General features: G+C 33.9%; 1 protein-coding gene and 1 pseudogene across 13 annotated transcripts in view; both read left to right on the forward strand.

The window, feature by feature from the left end:
- The window catches only part of ADGRL2 (adhesion G protein-coupled receptor L2), a 262,441-nt gene that overhangs the window by 168,087 nt on the left and 75,071 nt on the right, over positions 1–19,283 (forward strand). For all 13 annotated transcript variants that reach the window (XM_036860238.1, XM_036860227.1, XM_036860341.1 and 10 more), the window contains one exon: positions 13,258–13,471. In XM_036860238.1, the coding sequence (XP_036716133.1) occupies positions 13,258–13,471 (214 nt within the window). The remainder of the gene's footprint in view (positions 1–13,257; positions 13,472–19,283) is intronic.
- On the forward strand, positions 8,771–9,155 carry LOC118899143 (annotated as a pseudogene).

Genomic DNA, 19,283 nt, shown 5'->3' on the forward strand with positions numbered 1-19,283 from the left:
CTCTGTTGCCTCTGCGCTGTTGGTACCTATACAAGGCAAGCATGAAAGATGACACTGGGCTGTGTATGTAAGGGCAGGGTCTATGCACTTGGACCTGCTACCGTGCTTTTTCTTGTTCTCTTGATGTTCAACTTGGCAGTTAAATACAAGAAAGGATAAAATTTTAACTGCAGGCAAGTCGTACTGTTTGTTCTTTAAGAAGGCAACATTTTCGCTGTGCAATGTCAGATTAAATTTATCCCTCCCACCTCCACCTCCCTCCCTGATGCTCTGGCGACACAGATTTGAGAAACAGCTTGAGTGTGTTCTTTAAAACCTCACCTTTTCATCAAAAATTGAACAAACCTCAACATCACAATGCAAAAATAATAACACCGAAACCACCCATGAAATAAAGGTTATTATATTGTCTTTTAAGGAATTATATGATAACCTTCATACCATTTGGGGAAGCAGTTTCTGTTTTCACTCAGAGTATCACAGTAGAATACTTCTAGAAGTCATCTCTTTTGTCAGGGAGAACTTTTATCATTGAGTGGGCTTTCTGTAGTTTGTGAAAGAGGTGGAGTTGCCTCCAACTTGAGAATTTCAAGTTTCTTCTCTCCTTTTTTTTTTTGTTTGTTTTTGGGAATTATGAGTTTCTGTGGCTTATCTCAGAATAGTCTGGTGGAGAAATTAGAATGTGCTAAGGACACAAATACAAGTGGATGAATGAATGAGCAATAAATGTGTTTAGGTGAGGCTACCAAAGATGTTAGTAAGAGATAACTTTGAAATGCTATTTTCCATTTGGAGGTGGTTTTGATTATTTTGAGTTTGCATTTTGAATTGAAGTTCACAAAAATGGGTTCACGACTGCATTTGGTTTCATTTATTTTGCAGTTTTTTAATTGGTCCAGGAGCATTGAAAAATGTAACAGCACAGTAGTACAGTGTTCACTGGAGTAAATCTTTTAATTTTTGTTTTATAGATCTTATTACCCACTTGGTTAGTTACTCCAATAGTTCTGTATATCTTTTAGAAATTTATCTTTACAACTTGTTCATGAGACAAAAAATAGCCTTTATTTATAAAGAAAGAGTTACATCTTAGTAGTTACAGTCTAGTTTGGGGTTTCAGAAATTCCATGTATGTAGTATAATTTATTTTTTTTTAAAGTTTTTTTTTATGTGGACCATTTTTAAAGTCTTTATTGAATTTGTTACAATATTGCTTCTGTTTCATGTTTTGGTTTTTTGGCCGCGAAGCATGTGGGATCTTAGCTCTCCCCAACCAGGGATCAAACCCGCACCCCCTGTATTGGAAGGTGCAGTCTTAACCACTGGACCGCCAGGGAAGTTCCTGTGGTATAATTTAGAATAAAATTTTAAACATCATTTTTGGGAAAAGGGAGGAAACTAAATAAGTCAACTTTGGTCTCATGAGTTATTTTTTTGAGATGGGAAAGGACCTCAGTAAGAATTTCTCTTTCTAGAACCCTACTGGAAGATGCCTTCTCACTTCTAGCAGAAAAGCATTTGTGTCATCTTCGATAGTATTAGTGTGTTCAGTTAAATAATTTTTTTTTAAAAAGGCCTAACTTCCTAAAGTCCTTTGAAGTTTTAGGGAAAGTGCCTTTTATGGCATGTAGGAAGAAAGACATGAAATTTCTCCCTTCTTCGGTGGGGAAAAGGTTAAATGCCTGACATGTTTTAAGTGATCGAAGTGTTAGTGGTTAGTGTGGGTAACAGTTTGTGAAAAGTCAAGATAAGAGTTGAGACTGGTTTCAGGCTGTGCTAATCTTTCCTACCTGAAGTGAGAAATAAATACCTCATGGGAATGTATGTGGAGATATAATGCCTTTCCCTTCTAGGACACTTGTTTGAGTCAGCAGTTGAATGTGATTACCTTTGGATTCCTGTTTGGGAAAGAGAGCAATGAGTGGGTGGTTTCCTGCAGTTTCTGTGTAGTTAAATAAGTTTTAGAATTGGTATTAATTGGCCCCCTTATAGATGCCTTTAATGAGGAAGCTGTTGTAACACTGGTAAATTAACATCTTTAGAGTTCATTGTTAACCAAATAAAAGTTAATTGACATGGAAGTCTTATATACATTGTTGTCCCTCTTGTGATTCAATTTAAATGTACCTTTTAAAAAATAAAGTTATGGTTAATAGTTTTTTGGGAGTTTGGGGTTTTTTTTTTTCATATTGTTTATGTTTGAATACAAGATATTAACAAAAAGACTTAGAATCTGAATTTTGACTTTCTGATCTGGGAGACCTGCCTGGGGAATACTTTAAATGAGGTCTCCACTCCTAGGTAGTTGTATTCATCAGACTAATACCGTGTCAGGAAAGGAATAGAATCCTTTAGCCGGTATGGCTTGGGGTGAGCCACTGGATGAAGGAACGACACATGTTTTTGTGTTGTTGCTTTGTTTAACCGCTTTTAAGAACATATGTTCTGAGGTTGGATGGGTGAGGGGAGGTAATGGAATTTCTGATAACAGGAAAGGTAATAAAAAAAAATAATAAAATTGCTAGAAGATTATAGTAAATAATCAATGTGGAAGTAGAAATAAATTGTTGTACCAGAAGAGACGATGAAATTATTTTCTTACTTATTCTGTGATTATTCGCTAGTTTTTTGTTGTTGTTGTCAGTGAATACTTTATACAGAATTACTTATGAATTTTGATTTGATAGTGCAATGTAAATGACTTGAGAAATTGTATTTCCGATAGTAACTTCTTAATGTTAAACTGGTTTTAACTAGTTATTAAAAATAATAAATATTAATATTAAATATTAAATAAATAATAAATATTTATTAAATAAATAAAAAATAAATATTAAGTGTTTACTATTTCCTTGAGGGAAGAAAAAGGGGAGTGGTAAAGTTGCTATTCTGGTTTTTGTGATGATTTTACATGACCAATGACCACAACTCCTGGATGATTTTTAACTAGCAGGTGGTCAGTCTTTTTTTTTTTTTTTTTTTTAATAAATTTATTTATTTATTTTTATTTATTTATTTATATTTGGCTGTGTTGGGTCTTCGTTTCTGTGCGAGGGCTTTCTCCAGTTGCGGCGAGCGGGGGCCTCTCTTCATCGCGGTGCGCTGGCCTCTCACTGTCGCGGCCTCTCCCGTTGCGGAGCACAAGCTCCAGACGCGCAGGCTCAGTAGTTGTGGCTCACGGGCTTAGTTGCTCCGTGGCATGTGGGATCTTCCCAGACCAGGGCTCGAAGCCGTGTCCCCTGCATTGGCAGGCAGATTCTTAACCACTGCGCCACCAGGGAAGCCCTCGTCAGTCTTTTAAGGGTGCATTTCATAGTTGAGTCCCACTGATTTGGAGACTCTGGTGAAGATGTCATCTTTGTTACATTTATATATATATATTTTATCTCCTGACATAAAATGTTTTAAATACAACATTTCCTGATAATGTACATAGCTGAAACTTCAAAACTAGAAACTTTAAAACTAACATATATAAAAAGATAAAATTGTGGTGTGTGTGTTTTCTCCCCCTCTATAAAAACATCTTCATTTTATGTTCTTAGGTATATTTGACAACTTTTTGTACAAGGAATTAAGGTATAAAATAATGCATAAAATAAAATTAAGCAAAAGGTGATTGCTGCCTATGTACCATTCACTGTGTTGGAAACTAAGGATACAAAAATAAATAAGCTTCACTTCTTTGTATTCAGCAGCTCAGCGTTCAGTAGGAGAGGAATATAAGTAAAGAACATGTTGCCTGCTCTGATAGTGGAGCTTATAATTGTTCGTGCACTCATTTCATTCCTACACCTATTGTTTTAACATGTCTTTATTTTATGTCCACTATAAAGAGACCACTGTAAACTGACTCTATCAGGCTTGGCATTGTAATGGTGGATGATATCTTTCCTCAAGGAGAACTCACTCCCTATGGAAGCTACCCAGACACAGGGATCATTGTCATTTTTTTCACTGTTATATCCCAAGTGTGTGGAAGAGTGCTAGGCACATAGTAGGCGCTCATAAATATTTATTGGAAGAAAGAAAATAGATGACCCAAACCTGAGCTCAGGTTCTTCATTCCCCATTGTTAGGGAAGCTTTGAACTGGATTTTGGAGAATAATTGTTTACTAAGAGAAAAACGAGTAGAACATCCTGTGCAGAGGGCATAGGCACTGAGTAGTAAGGGTAATATTGAGGCTTAATACAAAATTCACTAATATTTAAACGTAGATCAGAATGAAAGTGTTATATGTTTGTGAACTTTCAAGAAGTTATAGCTAGCTATATGCTGAGACTATTAAAAGCGTCTGTCTGGGGCATATATTATTCTTAATAGACATGCTTACCAGGAATTTTTCTTTTAAAGTTCAGTATTAAACTGAGAGTAATTTATAACTTTTAAATTGCTATATTTTAATGGCACTTGTGAATTATTAATCAGTGCCAGATAATTTACAGGTTTTTAAGTGGGAGAGATCAGTTTCTTTCTAATAAGGAATTTAATCTCCAAATGTTTTGAAGGACTTATAATGCATACTTTCTCCTTAAAATATTGAGAGGCTTTTCAGGAGTAGTCATATTTGAACCTAATAGCTGATGGCATTCTTGCAGTATATTTTTACGTTTTGAGTGTCCAAAGTGTCCAGAATTTTGTTCCTTTTAACAAATCACAGAGGTAAAGTTTTTTCCCTTGCTGTTTATATAATTGGATTTAATTAATTTTTTATTATGTATTTATTAGGAATTTTTGTGTATTCCAATGTAAATCTTAGTATTTTGTGTATAAATTGATCTTACTTGAAACTGTAAACATTCTTCTAAAAATTTTTTTGTTTGAAGTGCTTCATAATTTAAAATATACCCAAAATAGAAAAAAATGTTTTGTAAACCAGAAAGACACAAGAAGCTAAGGCATGTCACACATATATGGTGAGTTGACTATTTTGTAATTACATGACCTTAAATTGTTTGAACACTTTCTTCTGCAAGAACTTTATATTTTTGTAAGGATTTGATTTGTGTTTTATGCTAACCAAGTTTACTTAACACACAGATTGCTACATTTTCAAGGCCAGGGTGCTGGAAAATGACATTGCATTCCTTTATTTTCTTTGTTCTTGGCATGAACACAAGTTCAAAGGTGAAAGTAGTTGTTTTTACTGTGCACATGCCATGGTTTAGGCTCCTCACATAATACTGACAGGTTAAAGAATTATATGTTAATGAACACAAAAAATTAGATATTTTAGAGTTTGATTGATAAAGCTATTTCTTAAAATGGACTAATAGAGTAAAACAATAGAGTGACATTCTGCAAACTTACATGGAATGAGTTTTTAACATACTGCCTTTTAGTATACAAAGGTAAGTTTTATTATACATCCTTGATTTTAAAAATTTTGTTATAATAATCTCATGAATATGCAGAGATAAATTGAAAAAGTTGAACTACTAGTGAAATAATTTATCATTTAGGTTTACTTTGAACACTGACTTTTCACCTAAATTAAAATGAAATGGAAATAAGTTTTCTGGCAGCTTCTAAACTAGAGTTCAGCCTGGTGGAAATCATGCTCCCCTCCTCATTAAGTATTTTTCTTATTTCCCTTTTAGGAAGAAATCTTATTAGCATATATAAACAGGAATAAATCAGAGATTTCATATTCCATCACTGGTAATAGACGATGGTCTGAGTTAATGTTTCTGTAGAGCTTGAAGTCACAGCCTCAGTCCCATAGAGGACCATGATAATCAAAAGGAGTGGTGCTTACTGGGACCCTAGCTGGCATAAGCAGGGCATACATGACAGGGTTCAGTTCAAAGTAATTAAGGAAAACAGTACCAGAAAATTTGAAGTTTTTATATTATAGCTTAATAAGTCTTTTATTGGAATGTATGATTTTACAGAAATGTCCAAAGAGCAGACTGAGGGAGACAATGTTAGAAAAGCAGAATGTTCCTAATCAAGAGTTTGAAGTCCACCACAGGCATAAGCTTATAGCAGTATACTATTTATTGCCAGAGTAGCGTATTTTCTTGCCAAAATGCTCATAAATGATGCGAAATCCAATGTTAGAATTCCAATTCTGGTCTTACAAATTCCCATCTCATAGCAGTACATCTGTTTATTAGGAGTTATTCCCTGAATGTGAAAGATTTCAGTCCTAAGTCACTGCACCTGTTGACAGGAGGTGTTTATTCCAATCACTAGCCTAAAGCACAGTTATTGCTTGACATTTTATAGCTTGGGAGGGAAAAAGTGTCTTCAAAGTCATTTGTTCAGAGTGGAGAAAATGGAGCAAAACAGTTCTTTTTACTCTAAGCACCACTATTTGGCAGTGTTCACATTTGCACAGCAGAAAGCTGCAATATTGATTTTTTTGCTCACAGAGCCTCCCACAAGTTTTTTCTTCGATGTCAGATGGATTGGATTACACTTTGCTTGTTGGGATGCTTTTTTTTTTCTTTGTTGAAACAGAAATATATTGAAAGTACAGCTTAGAATAAATGTCATAGTAATAGTGTGATTAAAGAGCTTTAATTTGGGCATTTCTTTATGTTGATTATGTTGACTGAGCAATTTCATTGACTACTTGACCATCAGACAACTGTTTCCTTTCTTGCCCTTGTTCCTCTAGGACTAGAGGCACCCAGTACACCCCAACTATGTTCTGTACAACAGGGGTCCCCAACCTGCTGCTAAGTGTCATTATCATTTGGAGAGGCATTAAAGTAACATTGAAAAACATGAGTTTGGGAGCTGAAGTATTAGGTTTCAAACCTTGATTTCATTCTTATTGGATGTGTGATTTTGGAAAACATAATTTTTCTGTGCTTCAATTTCTTCCTTTGTAAAATAGTGATAATAATAATACCTATCTCATATGGTTGTTATGAGGATTTGTAGTCAGTATATATTTGTAAAGTCCTCAGAGGGACTTCTAGTGACGATGGGGTGAAGAGGGTGACAAATCCTCTTCCCCCAAACAAGTATAAAACTAAACAAAATTGTCAACAACCACCGTTTTAGGGCTCTGGAAATTAACCAGAGGCAAATAAGAAATTGGGAAGGATTTCTTGAAAAAAAAGCTGATGGAACTTTTGGTGCACATAGTTCAAGTTTAAAGCCTTCTAGCCTGGGGCTGCTCCTCCCCCCACCCTGCACTCTGGCTATGTCATTGTGGTTAGTTTTGTCAGAGCAAGACTGGCCTTGAAAATCTGTGACTGAGCTGCCAGGGAGAGTTGGCTTGATTTAGAGTAGAGTGTGGAAACCCATGCCCAGCAGTGTTGTCAGTAAAAGTGGTAAACACTGGAAAACAGATGGGGAAAACCCCTAGCTCTTGCTAACCTGAGGTTGTGGTCCCAGGTGGGGAGACTGAGTGCCAGTCTGAAACATAACCAGCAAACCTTGGAAATGAAAGAGCCAAACCTTGGAAATGAAAGAGCCAAACGTTCTCTGCGTTCTTGACTGACTGAGAAGCTACACACAGAGCAGAGGAGATGCGAGGGGACGTGGCAGAAAAATAACCAAGGCTGACTTGAAAACTGCTTGAACTTTGAACTCTCCCTAACATACAGATCAATCAGCAGAGAGTGGAGACCTTATTATGGGTTCATGGTTTTTGTGCAAAGTCTTTGCTCGGTCATTGGCTGATCACTAAGCTATGCAGAGACAGGTGTGATCCCAAGAAAGTCAAGCTAGAAAATAAAAATAAGAATTAAAATAACAACGACAATAATGAACAGAGACACACAGCAGCTGCAAAGTACAGGGGAAGACAGAGTCAGCAGACTAAATTCAGTCAGAATGCTGAAAAGAAAATATCACAACAACAACAATTCTCAGGGGAAAGGAATCTAGAATAGCTAACAGTATATTATTTTAAATGTCTAGTTGTCAACAACAACAAAAAATTTGCAAGCTAATGCAGAGAAACAGGAAAGTTGACCCATACTTAGGAGAAAAAACATTCAATAGAAACTGCCTCTGTTGTGGGCCTGGATGTTAGATTTAGCAGATAAACATTTCAGAGTGGCCGTTATGAATATGTTCAAAGATTAAAGTAAAACTATATTAGAGAATTAAGAGGAAATACGATGACGACTTAACAAATATGTAAGAGAGAAAACCTATTTTAAAGGGCCTTGGAGAAATTCTTGGCATGTCTTAGTTATTGTATCAGTGTGTTGCAAATAAATAAATTTTCTTCCCCAAATACAGATATCCTACCTTCATCTGAACCCAGATATTCTGATTCAGTAGGGCTGGATTCGGGTTTGCAGATACGTCTTTTAAAAAATACTTACCAGATGACTCTGATGCAAAGTCATATTTGGGAGTCAGTCATATACTCTTAGCAGTGATTTTTTAAAAAGTCCCGAAAAATGTTCAATTAAATAATTAAGGATGAATTCGTGTACAAAGGAAGAAAGTGCAATTAAGAAATGGTACTGATACCTGTGATGATTTCTTCCTGTGACTCAGTATAGTATGTCATTAATGTGATATAAATAAAGGTGTAAATAAGTGTTTTTAGGAATAAGTTTTGTTCTGCCTTTTCATAAGATTTACTTAGTGAAAATGTTGAATTTTAAAAATTAATATTAATTGCAATAGTTTTATTTAAGACTTTCCAAACTTCTTTGAAGTTCCATTGCTGGTGGAAGAGTTTGAAGCCATACCCCTTGAAGTTTTCAGGAAAATAGGGAGAAGTGGCCAAAGAAAGCATAACAATTTACATTTTTCTTAAAAATTTATGCTTTCTGCCATCCGCTGCTGCCATGGCACCCGTGATAAAGCTTGTGGCGAAGGGGGGCAAAAAGAAAGAAGCAGGTCCTGAAGTTTACTCTTGACTGTACCCACCCTGTAGAAGATGGAGTCATGGATGCCGCCAATCTTGAGCAGTTTTTTTCAGGAGAGAAAGTGAATGGAAAAGCTGGGAATCTTGGTGGAGGTATTGTAACAGTCGAAAGAAGCAAAGCAAGATTACTGTAACTTCTGAGGTGCCTTTTTCCAAAAGGTATTTGAAATATATCACCAAAAAAATATTTGAAGAAGAATAATCTACGTGACTGGTTACGCGTAGTTAGTAACAACAAAGAGAGTTACGAATTGCGTTACTTCTAGATTAATCAAGATGAAGAAGAGGAGGAAGATGAGGATTAAAACTCAGTTATCTGGAATATTTTGTATGAGTTCTTGAATAAAACTTAGGAACCAAGAATAAAAAAGTTTATGTAGGTTTTTCTTTTCATTTAATAACTGGCCCGTGTTTATTTTCTCCCTTCCAGTAAGTCTTTGGTTAAAATAGTTAATCCAGAAAGATGTCTACTTGTGATTTGTATGAATCCTGACTAATTCATCATGTACTTTTGAGAATTTTCTTGGCAGTACCATACAGTCTACATTATTGTGCCATAGTCCATCCATGCTAACATTCTCATGTTTATATTTTAAAGAAATAGAGCAACAAATGTCTTAATTGTTGACCACTTGAAAATGTTAGAATAGCATGTATACCTGCTTAAAAGGAGCTTGCCTGTTTAGAATCATAGATTGGTGAAATTTGATAGGACTTTGAAATGACTTTAATTCTTCAGAAAAAGAAATTAAAACCCAGAAAAATAAAATGACGTAGCCAAGTTCACAAGGCTGACCCAGACACCTGTACTGTTCAGTACTCTTTCTGTGTGTCCATACTTGCACAGTATAGATTTTGCTCTCTTAATAAGTTTATGGCACACGTCACTACATTTCCACAAATACAATTTTCATTATTATCTATATGTTGTGTGAACCTTTAAAATAATTGTTTCCTGTCAAATTCACTAACATTTTTTGGTGAATTTCAAATGGTACGAAAAATTATAAAGTAAATCTTGTTTGTATTATCAACATGGTGGCTTGAGAAGTCACAGAATCCCTTTCTGTTCATGGCCATTACTAAAAGCATGGGCTCTGGAATCTGAGAACCCTGCATGCATTAGAATCTAACTCACAGTAATCCTTGAGACCCTGAATTACTTACTATTTAATGCCTTAGTTTCATACTCTGTAAATTGGTGTTATTACAGTTAACTACTCCATTGTTTTTTGTTGTGTTGATAGTTGTTGATGATGCTGGTGATCATAAAAAGGGTGATCCATAAAAAGCAGTTTGGACAGTATCTAAACATTGTAATTGCTATGTAAATGTTAGCTACTACAATATTTACTTTTTATTTTTTTCTTCATATTTGTTTTATATAGAGATATATATATATCCATATCCAGTTGGAAACACAGATTTAAATAAAGGAAGGTTCATAAACATCTGTCTTTGTGAGAAACACTAATGAACCCCAGTGGTACCTAGAAAATAATAAATTGACAGAATTTAAACATTTCTTTTTTTGAGGCTATAACATAATGTTATTGATTATTAAGTAATTTATCTGTGTCTTAATGCTCACTCTTTTTGTTTTCACTGCCAAAGGAAATAGATATTACAGAGGAAAAGGCATTTTAATTTATATTGTTTTAAACAGATACTAGTTGTTCAACTTAGCAATTTGGTTTGACAGCAGTTATTGGAATTATGTATCATGTACCAATCTAGCATTGGAATTATAACTAACTATCATCAGAGTCTAGCAGGGAAGATATATATTAAAAAAGAATATCCACAGCACCATGTGGTAATAACAAGCGATTTTAAAATTTTATACATAAGTATAAAGTTCAATGGAAACAGAGGTGAGAGAGCAAGAATTTAGGAAAGAGAACACTTAATGATTTAAGGCAATAACATTATAGCGTTAAATAAAGCAACATTCACCATTAAGAACTCATTCAGTTCTATGCAATGAAAGTATAAGTGCCATGATCTGTTCTTCAGAAAATTCTATATTGGAAATCTACTACATTAGTAAAGTGTGCTGATCTTTCTATTTTTTTTCCTTCTCTTTTTCCATACTTTACCTTTTTGGATGACTAATATTAAGGCTTTAAAAATCCTTTCTCTGAATTATCAAAACAGCAAGACTTCTGCAACTTCTCAAATATCTTTCAAAAGCAGAGGAAAATTCACTTAGAACCATAACTATAATCCTGCAAACTATCAACAACAAAAATTAAGGAGCTCAAGTTAAAAACCACAGTGCTTCAGAATCAATTCTATATTTTTGACAAATACTACAACTTGTGAATTTTGGCTCCAAGTCAGTCTTACAATAACATTTTCTCATATTTGTAATATTCTCTAATATGATTTACAAGGAATTATAATTGCAAATCATCTCTGGCTTTAAAATATGCAGTGCTCCAAAATTTTATATGATGTCACTTGTTTGAATTTTCACACAGCTTTTTGCCACAGAAGTGTGTCTGCTTCTGAAGCCCTAAAACATATTTTCATTTAAAACAAATATAATACTAATTTAAGCTGAATTATTTGTATAAGCAGTACAGTATCAGCAAATGGAAGAAAGCAATAACATATGTAAAAGTTTATTTATGAACTTGGGAAAAGGTTGGCCCCTTTACTGCTTGTCATGATATTGCCCAGCTCCATTTCTGTATTCCTTCTTCATTGATAGTGCGCTTCTCTTTTAGTAATCTTGTAAGACCATAAATCTTCTTAGTGAAAACCTACCAAGGTTGGCGTTTGCCTCAGTCCCCTGAAGATTTCTGTGCTCTAAACTGTGTGCTTTTCTTCTCTCTCCATCCCAATTACATTTTTAGTTTTCTCAGTAGAACTGAGAACTCAGCCAAGTTTGAGAATTGCTGATTTTCTAAATCATACCAAGGTGCAACCCACTAACTAATCATTTTGCAGGATTATTTGCATCTTAGAAAGAAGATGCATGTTTATCCAGGAGACTGTTTATTTTATTGTATTAGTGAGAGACATTGTGCAATAGTTAAAGAGAACAGGTTTTAGCATTGGATTGACCTGGACAGAACCTAGCTCTTCAACTTAGAAGTTTATGTCTTGGAACAGTTTACTTCTGAATGTCATTTTTTTTTTTCCCAGTAAAAAGGGATATAAGGGATAACTCATGTGATGCAGAGTAATTAAAAGGATAGAGATAAGAAAAAATACTGAAATTAATGCTAGTCTTTTATAAAAGAAATGCTATAGATGGCAACGAGTTAGAGAACTGAAATAAAAAATTGGGTCAAAAAAAAAATTGGGTCAATGTAGAAGTTTTTGATATGGTAGGTAACCCATAGGTATCACATCAGCACACAGAGATGTGCTTCTCCCACACATAGTTGTTCTTGGCTGTTCTTGGCTTTCTCTGCTTTTACCTTTGTTCTATGCTCTGTTACTACTTTAGAGGACCCCTGGTTGAAAACCGTGATTAAAACCTAAAATTCTAATTTCTTAATTCTATTTGGAATCTTTTTTTATAGCACTCATGAACAGTGGTTATCTACATTCCACCTAATACACCATACATAAGTTCATATGGCACTTTCTATTAAGTGCTTTTCTGTACATTATCTCATTTTAGAGTCACACAGGTAGGAAAAATAATAACATCATAGATGTTTCATCTGCATTTTGTAAATGACAAAACTGAATCTCAGAAATTTTGGGGGTTTCAGCTTTTTGGACTGGATTGGAGCAGTGCTGGCTCCTTTGAATGCCCATCTGCTGAATCCTTTCATTTATGTCAGTTTTCAGTAAAGAGTCTACAAATTGAAATAAGTTATTGTGCCATAAGTATGATACTGTCATAGTGTCTTAGTTATTTTGGGAGACACTAAGACAAATGTATTTTTAAGATAATTCTATTAACAGCAATTAATATGTCTACATTAAATGGGTAAGTAAGGCCAGTGTCCTGTATAGCAGAGCTTTGATTTCATTTATGAATGAAAACCGTTCCTTTATTAATTGTTGCATTCTGTATTTGTAAATCTTGTCACTCTTTATAAATCCATTGATCAAATGTGTCATTTTTCTTTGGGTTTACTCAAAAAGGGCCACGTAGTTTCTGATTGTGACTAGGTTATACAGAAAATATTTTATTAAGGTAATTTAAAATTGTCTGATAAAGATGAATAATCCAGCTAAAGATATATACTAAAAATTTAATAATACATTAGTGATTCATAGTAAAGATCCAGAGAATTATTTAATAAATGTATGAATGGTGGCTTGAAAAACATACTTTGTATGACATCTCTTGGATATAGACATGACTCATATTACTTGAAAATGCCTTATTAAAATAATATACTTCATAAATGAGTTAATTTTTTTTTTTTCTTTTTTAAGGTTTCAGCAGAGCAGCTTTACCATTTGGGTTAGTTCGTAGAGAATTATCCTGTGAAGGTTATTCTATAGATCTACGATGTCCCGGCAGTGATGTCATCATGATTGAGAGCGCTAACTATGGTCGGACAGACGACAAGATTTGTGACGCTGACCCATTTCAGATGGAGAATACAGACTGCTACCTCCCAGATGCCTTCAAAATTATGACTCAAAGGTAAATGTTCACGTGTTATTATCCCATTTTAGTTACTACATCCAAATTCGTAAAAGTATTATCATAACTCCAGACTGGACAGATACAGTCCATATCTCAGCCTATTCATTAAACTGAGTTAGGGTTTTACCTACTAATGTTGATTTCTACTTTATAATATTTCAACAACATTTAAATCTCTGTATCATTTTTATATAGATTGACATATCAGAAGGAATATGTATTACATGTTTTTTTATACATCATAAAATAAAAGTAATTGACATGTAATCTTGTATTTTAAGCCTTCAAAATTTTGAAATATTTTATACTATCAAGAATGTTTAAATGTCTGGGTCTTTGGCAATAATTGCTCCTTATTTTTTTTAAATTAGTAAACTTTATTTTTTCAGCAAAAATGAGCAGAATGTACACAGAATTATCATACTCCATCTCCACACGTGCAAGGCCTCCCTAACCATTGACATCCTGACATCCCCCATCATGGTGGTACATTTGTTATAGTAGATGAACTCACATTGATACATCATCATCCCCCGAAGTCCTCAGTTTGCATTAGGGTTCACTCTTGTTGTTGTACATTCTGTGGGTTTTGACACATTTATAATGACACTTATTCACCGTTGTAATATCATCCAGAACAGTTTCACTGACCTAAAAATCCTCTGTGCTCCACCTACTCATTCCTCCCTCCATCTAATCCCTGGCAACCACTGATCTTTTTATTTTCTTACAGTTTTGCCTCTTCTGGAGTGTCATATAGTTGTAATCGTACAGAATGTAACCTTTTCAGATTGCTTTCTTTCACTTAGTAATATGCACTTAAGTTTCCTACATGTCTTTTCATGGCTTAATAGCTCATTTCTTTTTAGTGTTAAATAATATTCCATAGTCTGGATGTACCACAGTTTATCCATTCACCTACTGAAGGATTTCTTGATTTCTTCCAAATTTTGGCAATTATGAATAAAGCTGCTATGAACATCTGTTCAGGTTTTTGTGTGGACATAAGTTTTCAGTTCATTTGGGCAAATACCAAGGAGCATGATTTGTTGGATCATATGGTAAGAGTGTGTTTAGTTTTGTAAGAAACTGCCAAACTGTCTTGCAAAGTGACTGTACCATTTTGCATTCCCACTGGCAATGAATGAGAGTTACTGTTGCTCCGCACCCTCACCCGCATTTAGTATTGTCAGTGTTTTAGATTTTGGCTAGTCTAATAGGTGTATAGTGATATCTCATTGTTTTAATTTACAATTCCCCAATGACATATCATGTTGAACACCTCTTAATATACTTACTTGCCATTTGTATATCTTTATTGGTGAGGTGTCTGTTCTGGTCTTTTGCCCCCTTTTGTAATTGGGTTGTTTTCTTATTGTTTAGCTTTAAGAGTTTTTTATTTTTATATTTTTATTTTTATTTTTTTGGCCACGCTGCGTGGCTTGCAGGATCCCAGTTCCCTGACCAGGGATTGAACCTGTGCCCCCTGCAGTGGAAGCACGTAGTCCCAACCACTGGACTGCCAGGGAATTCCCTTTAAGAGTTTTTTAAAATATAGTTTGGATAATAATCCTTTATCAGATAATGTCTTTTGCAAATATTTCCTCTCAATCTGTGGCTTGTCTTCTATTGATCTTCAGTTTTAGAAAAACAAACAAAATAAAAACAACAGATTAAGAAAGTTAAAACGTATAGTGCTCATTCTCTCTTTCTTCATATATAGATAATAGGAAGGAAGGGAGGAAGGGGGGGAAGGAAGGAAGGAAGGAAGAAGGAAGGAAGGAGGAAAGAAGATAGAAAGTTATTTGGGTAATATACCAATTTTGCTTAATTTTGTGTTTTAAAAATGATGTGTTGAAAAGTGTGTTATAAACTATAAAATATATGAATGATGTCTCTTAACTGGACAGTTGTGTTTCTACAAGTAAATAGAATACAAAAAACTGCTGACAATGGGTATGGACTTTCCTCTGCCTTAACACAGAGCACCTAATTCTTGGCATCTTTTTTTTTTCGTAAATTTTGGTACTCTTGGCATCTTAATTAGAGTTTTCTTATATGTAAGGTATTAAAATTGTGTTCGTTGTGATTGAAAGTAATATCCAGCAATCCCAGTTATTTGGAACATAGAGACTCTCTGAAGGAACACAAGTTTCAGAGTTAACACAAGTTACAACGTTGATTTTGTATTTTGTTTACTGGGAAAACCCTTTATCTTTCTATTCAAAGCTTACACCCTCTCCTCCTGCCTCTTTTCCCCCACTGAAAACAGTCTTCTGTCCAGTTTTGTAGCTTATATGCTAATCTACCTTAAAGTAGAGCAGCAAATTTTCTAGACTGAGGTCTGATCAGTGTAGGCACAGTGAAATCATCTAAAGGTGATAAGAGCGATGAACGAAATAATGGAAAAACTGTTTTTTAAAAATCCAGTCTATAAGAGTGTGGGTACAAATTGCTGTAAAATCTCTAATTTCAAACAAAATAGGTATTAGCATATTTTTATTGATAGCACATTATAGTAAGTAGTTTTTTGTTAATGTTGATGCTGATCAAGATATTTTTAATAAACAAGAGGACATATATAATACTTTTGAAAGATTTCCATCAAAATGCTTTTATTTTTAGTTTTTAAAGGGTAGTTATTAAAAAATTAAGGTAAAATCTTATTTGCACAAATGGCACTGGATAAAGGTTTTTTGCGGTTTTTTTGTTTGTTTTGTTTTTGTTTTTTTTAAAAAACAAAAGTCCTTTATGGACTATGTAGGATTTGAAATCTGGCTTGTGAAACAAACTACGTAGGATAATATACCTTCTTTGGAAGAATGGATTCTGTGCTCCAATAAAATTGTAATAGAACAATTTGCACATAGTATTTAAAAAATTGAGAACTGCCTATAGCAGGCAGACAATAAAGGTAACCCCTGATATTTGACCATTTATTCATTCTTAATATGTTGATTCGACTATTCAGTGGTAGTGATATCACATGAGCATCTAGAAGTAAGCCAGAGAGAAATAGGAAGTGAAAAATGATTATGTACAATTACCTGTTTTTATTAGACTGACAGGCAAAAAGCAGTGGGAGTTAGTACAAAGAGAATCTGAAAAGAGCTGGCCCTGAGGAATTGTACTTTGTAGGTAACTTACTTTTGTTTGTGGAGTTATACATTTAAATACATGGTTGAATATCTAGCACAACACATAAGCCTTATCATACTTGTTAATATAAATGTAATTACATATTATAGGAAATGCACAAGATAAGATAGCAAGTTATTTTCATTGTTTCATTATGTTATAAAAGCAGGGCTACATTTTTGATAATACATTTTAAAGGAACTAGAGTTTGGGGGTATTTAAATTCGGTGAAAGCATACTGTAATTTCCTTGTTATCAAAATCTCTGAACAATTTGCGGTGTGTTAGGGAAAATAAGGGGTTAGTTCCAAAATTGCCTGTAGAAACTCCATTTTTATATTGTTGAATTATACTAGTGGCTTATAATTATTTAATCAACACAATGACAATTTAAACATGAACACTTTATTGACACGGAAGACAATGTTAAGATGACTTAAAAGTGAGTTTCATAGTGGTAATTTATAAGTACTCCATTCTGTGTATGTCAGATTATAAACCCTAAAGGAAGTCCACCATATTTGACTATTACATAGTTTGAAATAGCTGTAAGAAAAATAGGTAGACAATATTTTTGCAGCTGAATTATTACAGAATAACTACTGAATGTGTAGAATACTTGTCCCTATTTTTTTAATTTAAAGATATTCTTTCAGTATTTACAAATAAAGTAAGAGTTATTTTCACCAAACTCCTAATAATTTGGCAAATTTTTCCATTTATAATCATCAAAAAAATGTGTTAATAATGTAGAAAATCAGACTTTTTTTCTTTAATGTAGGAGATTTCTCTTTGGAAAAATTAAATAAAAGCACTAGATATTTTTCTATTAAATTTGAAACTCCCTGTTTTCTACATATAATAATGGATATAGGCACAGAAATTTCAATACCGTAAAATATGTTTATATTATAATTCAAGGCTTTTCTACCCCCCCCTCACTGTCATCACTTCATCAGTTGAGAGTCAAGTAAATAAACACACTTGTAATTCTTGACTGTGGTGATAGTAAAAGTATCAATAATTGTTATTTATTCTCTATTTTCTATTTCCTGCTCACTTAAAGGTATGAAACCAAGACTCTATTACTAACTGATTCTACTTGTCTTTTAAGTACACTGAATGGCTCATCCTAAAAAGTGAGAAATGAACTCTTTCCTAAAATGATATGTTTTAATACTCTATAAAATGATCACCATTAGAGATAATTTTTTTAGCACTCTTTGAAGATAATTGTAGTGGGATAACTTAAATATGAAACAGTTTCAACACTTTGAATTCATTAAAGCAAAGAAAAAAAACACTTCTTATTACTACTCTGAAGTATTTGATGAATAAGTAAATTAGAATTTTGCTAACAATACTGTTTCTTTGTAGCACTGGGTACAATCTAGTTAAAGTGATTTGCTAAATTGTACCTGAGATCCTTTTCTGGTATTGCTTATAACTGTCCCTTTGTTCATTTAGTCACTCTAAGAGCTTGCCAGTTCTCATCAAGGTGGTTTGGTGCCTTAGATTATGCTTTGTAATTGTCCTTAGGTTTTTCTTTTTTTATTAGCACTCCAGCCAAGAGATCTGAAAGTAAGAAAGTATGTAAATGTTTACTGGGTTTTAAAAAAATATTAAATGTAAGGTTAATGGGCGTAGTTAGGTCCAGTTTTTCAGAGTCTTAACTCATACTATCAGATGTACATCAGTGTACCTCTGTCAGTGCAAAGAGGTTCTAAAAGTAATATGTGCTGCTCTCAAGAAGATGGTAAGAATACATGCCTCAGTTTTTTCCCTACAGTAGGAAAGGTGTATTTTGTATAATTGATTCAAAGATAGGCCCTTTTTTTGTGTGTTGAAATTGCCCAAGGAAAGTAAAATAGTGTCCTAGACTTAGGGAACTAGCCTGATTCCTTCAAAGATTTTAGCCAATTTTTTTAGCCCACTTATGGATACCAACTGGCTAGAACCTCATAGCACAACTACAGTAGGTTACTTATTAAATAAAATACAGTATATTTTTGGTTGTTAAACTACCGATTTAAATTCCTTTAAGTTATTTGGGAAACATGGTGAAATATAAATAAATAGTTCAGCAAACAGTTGTTTATACAGATCTGGCACTCACAAGAGTCTTGAAAGAAGAACATACAGATGAAGCAAACATAAACATATAGTTGGTAGTTACAGGTGAACAGATGATATTACCTACAGAAGTTATGTGGTTTGAGCGTGCAAAAAGCTCTAGAGAACACCTGCATTTAAGGGGCAGAGGTAAAGTTACCATCAAGGAAATCAGAACAAGAACAGGAGGGTAGTGTCTCATAAGCCGACAGTAAAGTATAAAAGAGATTCATTTTTTTCTCACTGCTGCTGAAGATTTTTATTCTATTTAGCTCAAATAAAAGAACACATTAGGATTTTTCAGGATAGGAGAGTTTCAGGATAGAAGTTAAGAAAATAGCATTCAGCCTTGCATAGGCCATATGAATTAGATACCACTCTAGTCACAGTCATCCAGGCAAGGAATAAATACATAATCTAGATTTATGAAGTAGGAGTACAACTCAGAGATTTTTTAGCTTAAGGGGAAAAAAATCTAGCTTTTAGAACATGGGAACAATTTAATTAAATTAAGCTAAGTAAGAGCCAAAACTTATTTCAGAGCCTAGATCTTGTCCACA

This window comes from Balaenoptera musculus, chromosome 1 (assembly GCF_009873245.2).
Source record: "Balaenoptera musculus isolate JJ_BM4_2016_0621 chromosome 1, mBalMus1.pri.v3, whole genome shotgun sequence".
Lineage (NCBI taxonomy): Eukaryota > Metazoa > Chordata > Mammalia > Artiodactyla > Balaenopteridae > Balaenoptera > Balaenoptera musculus.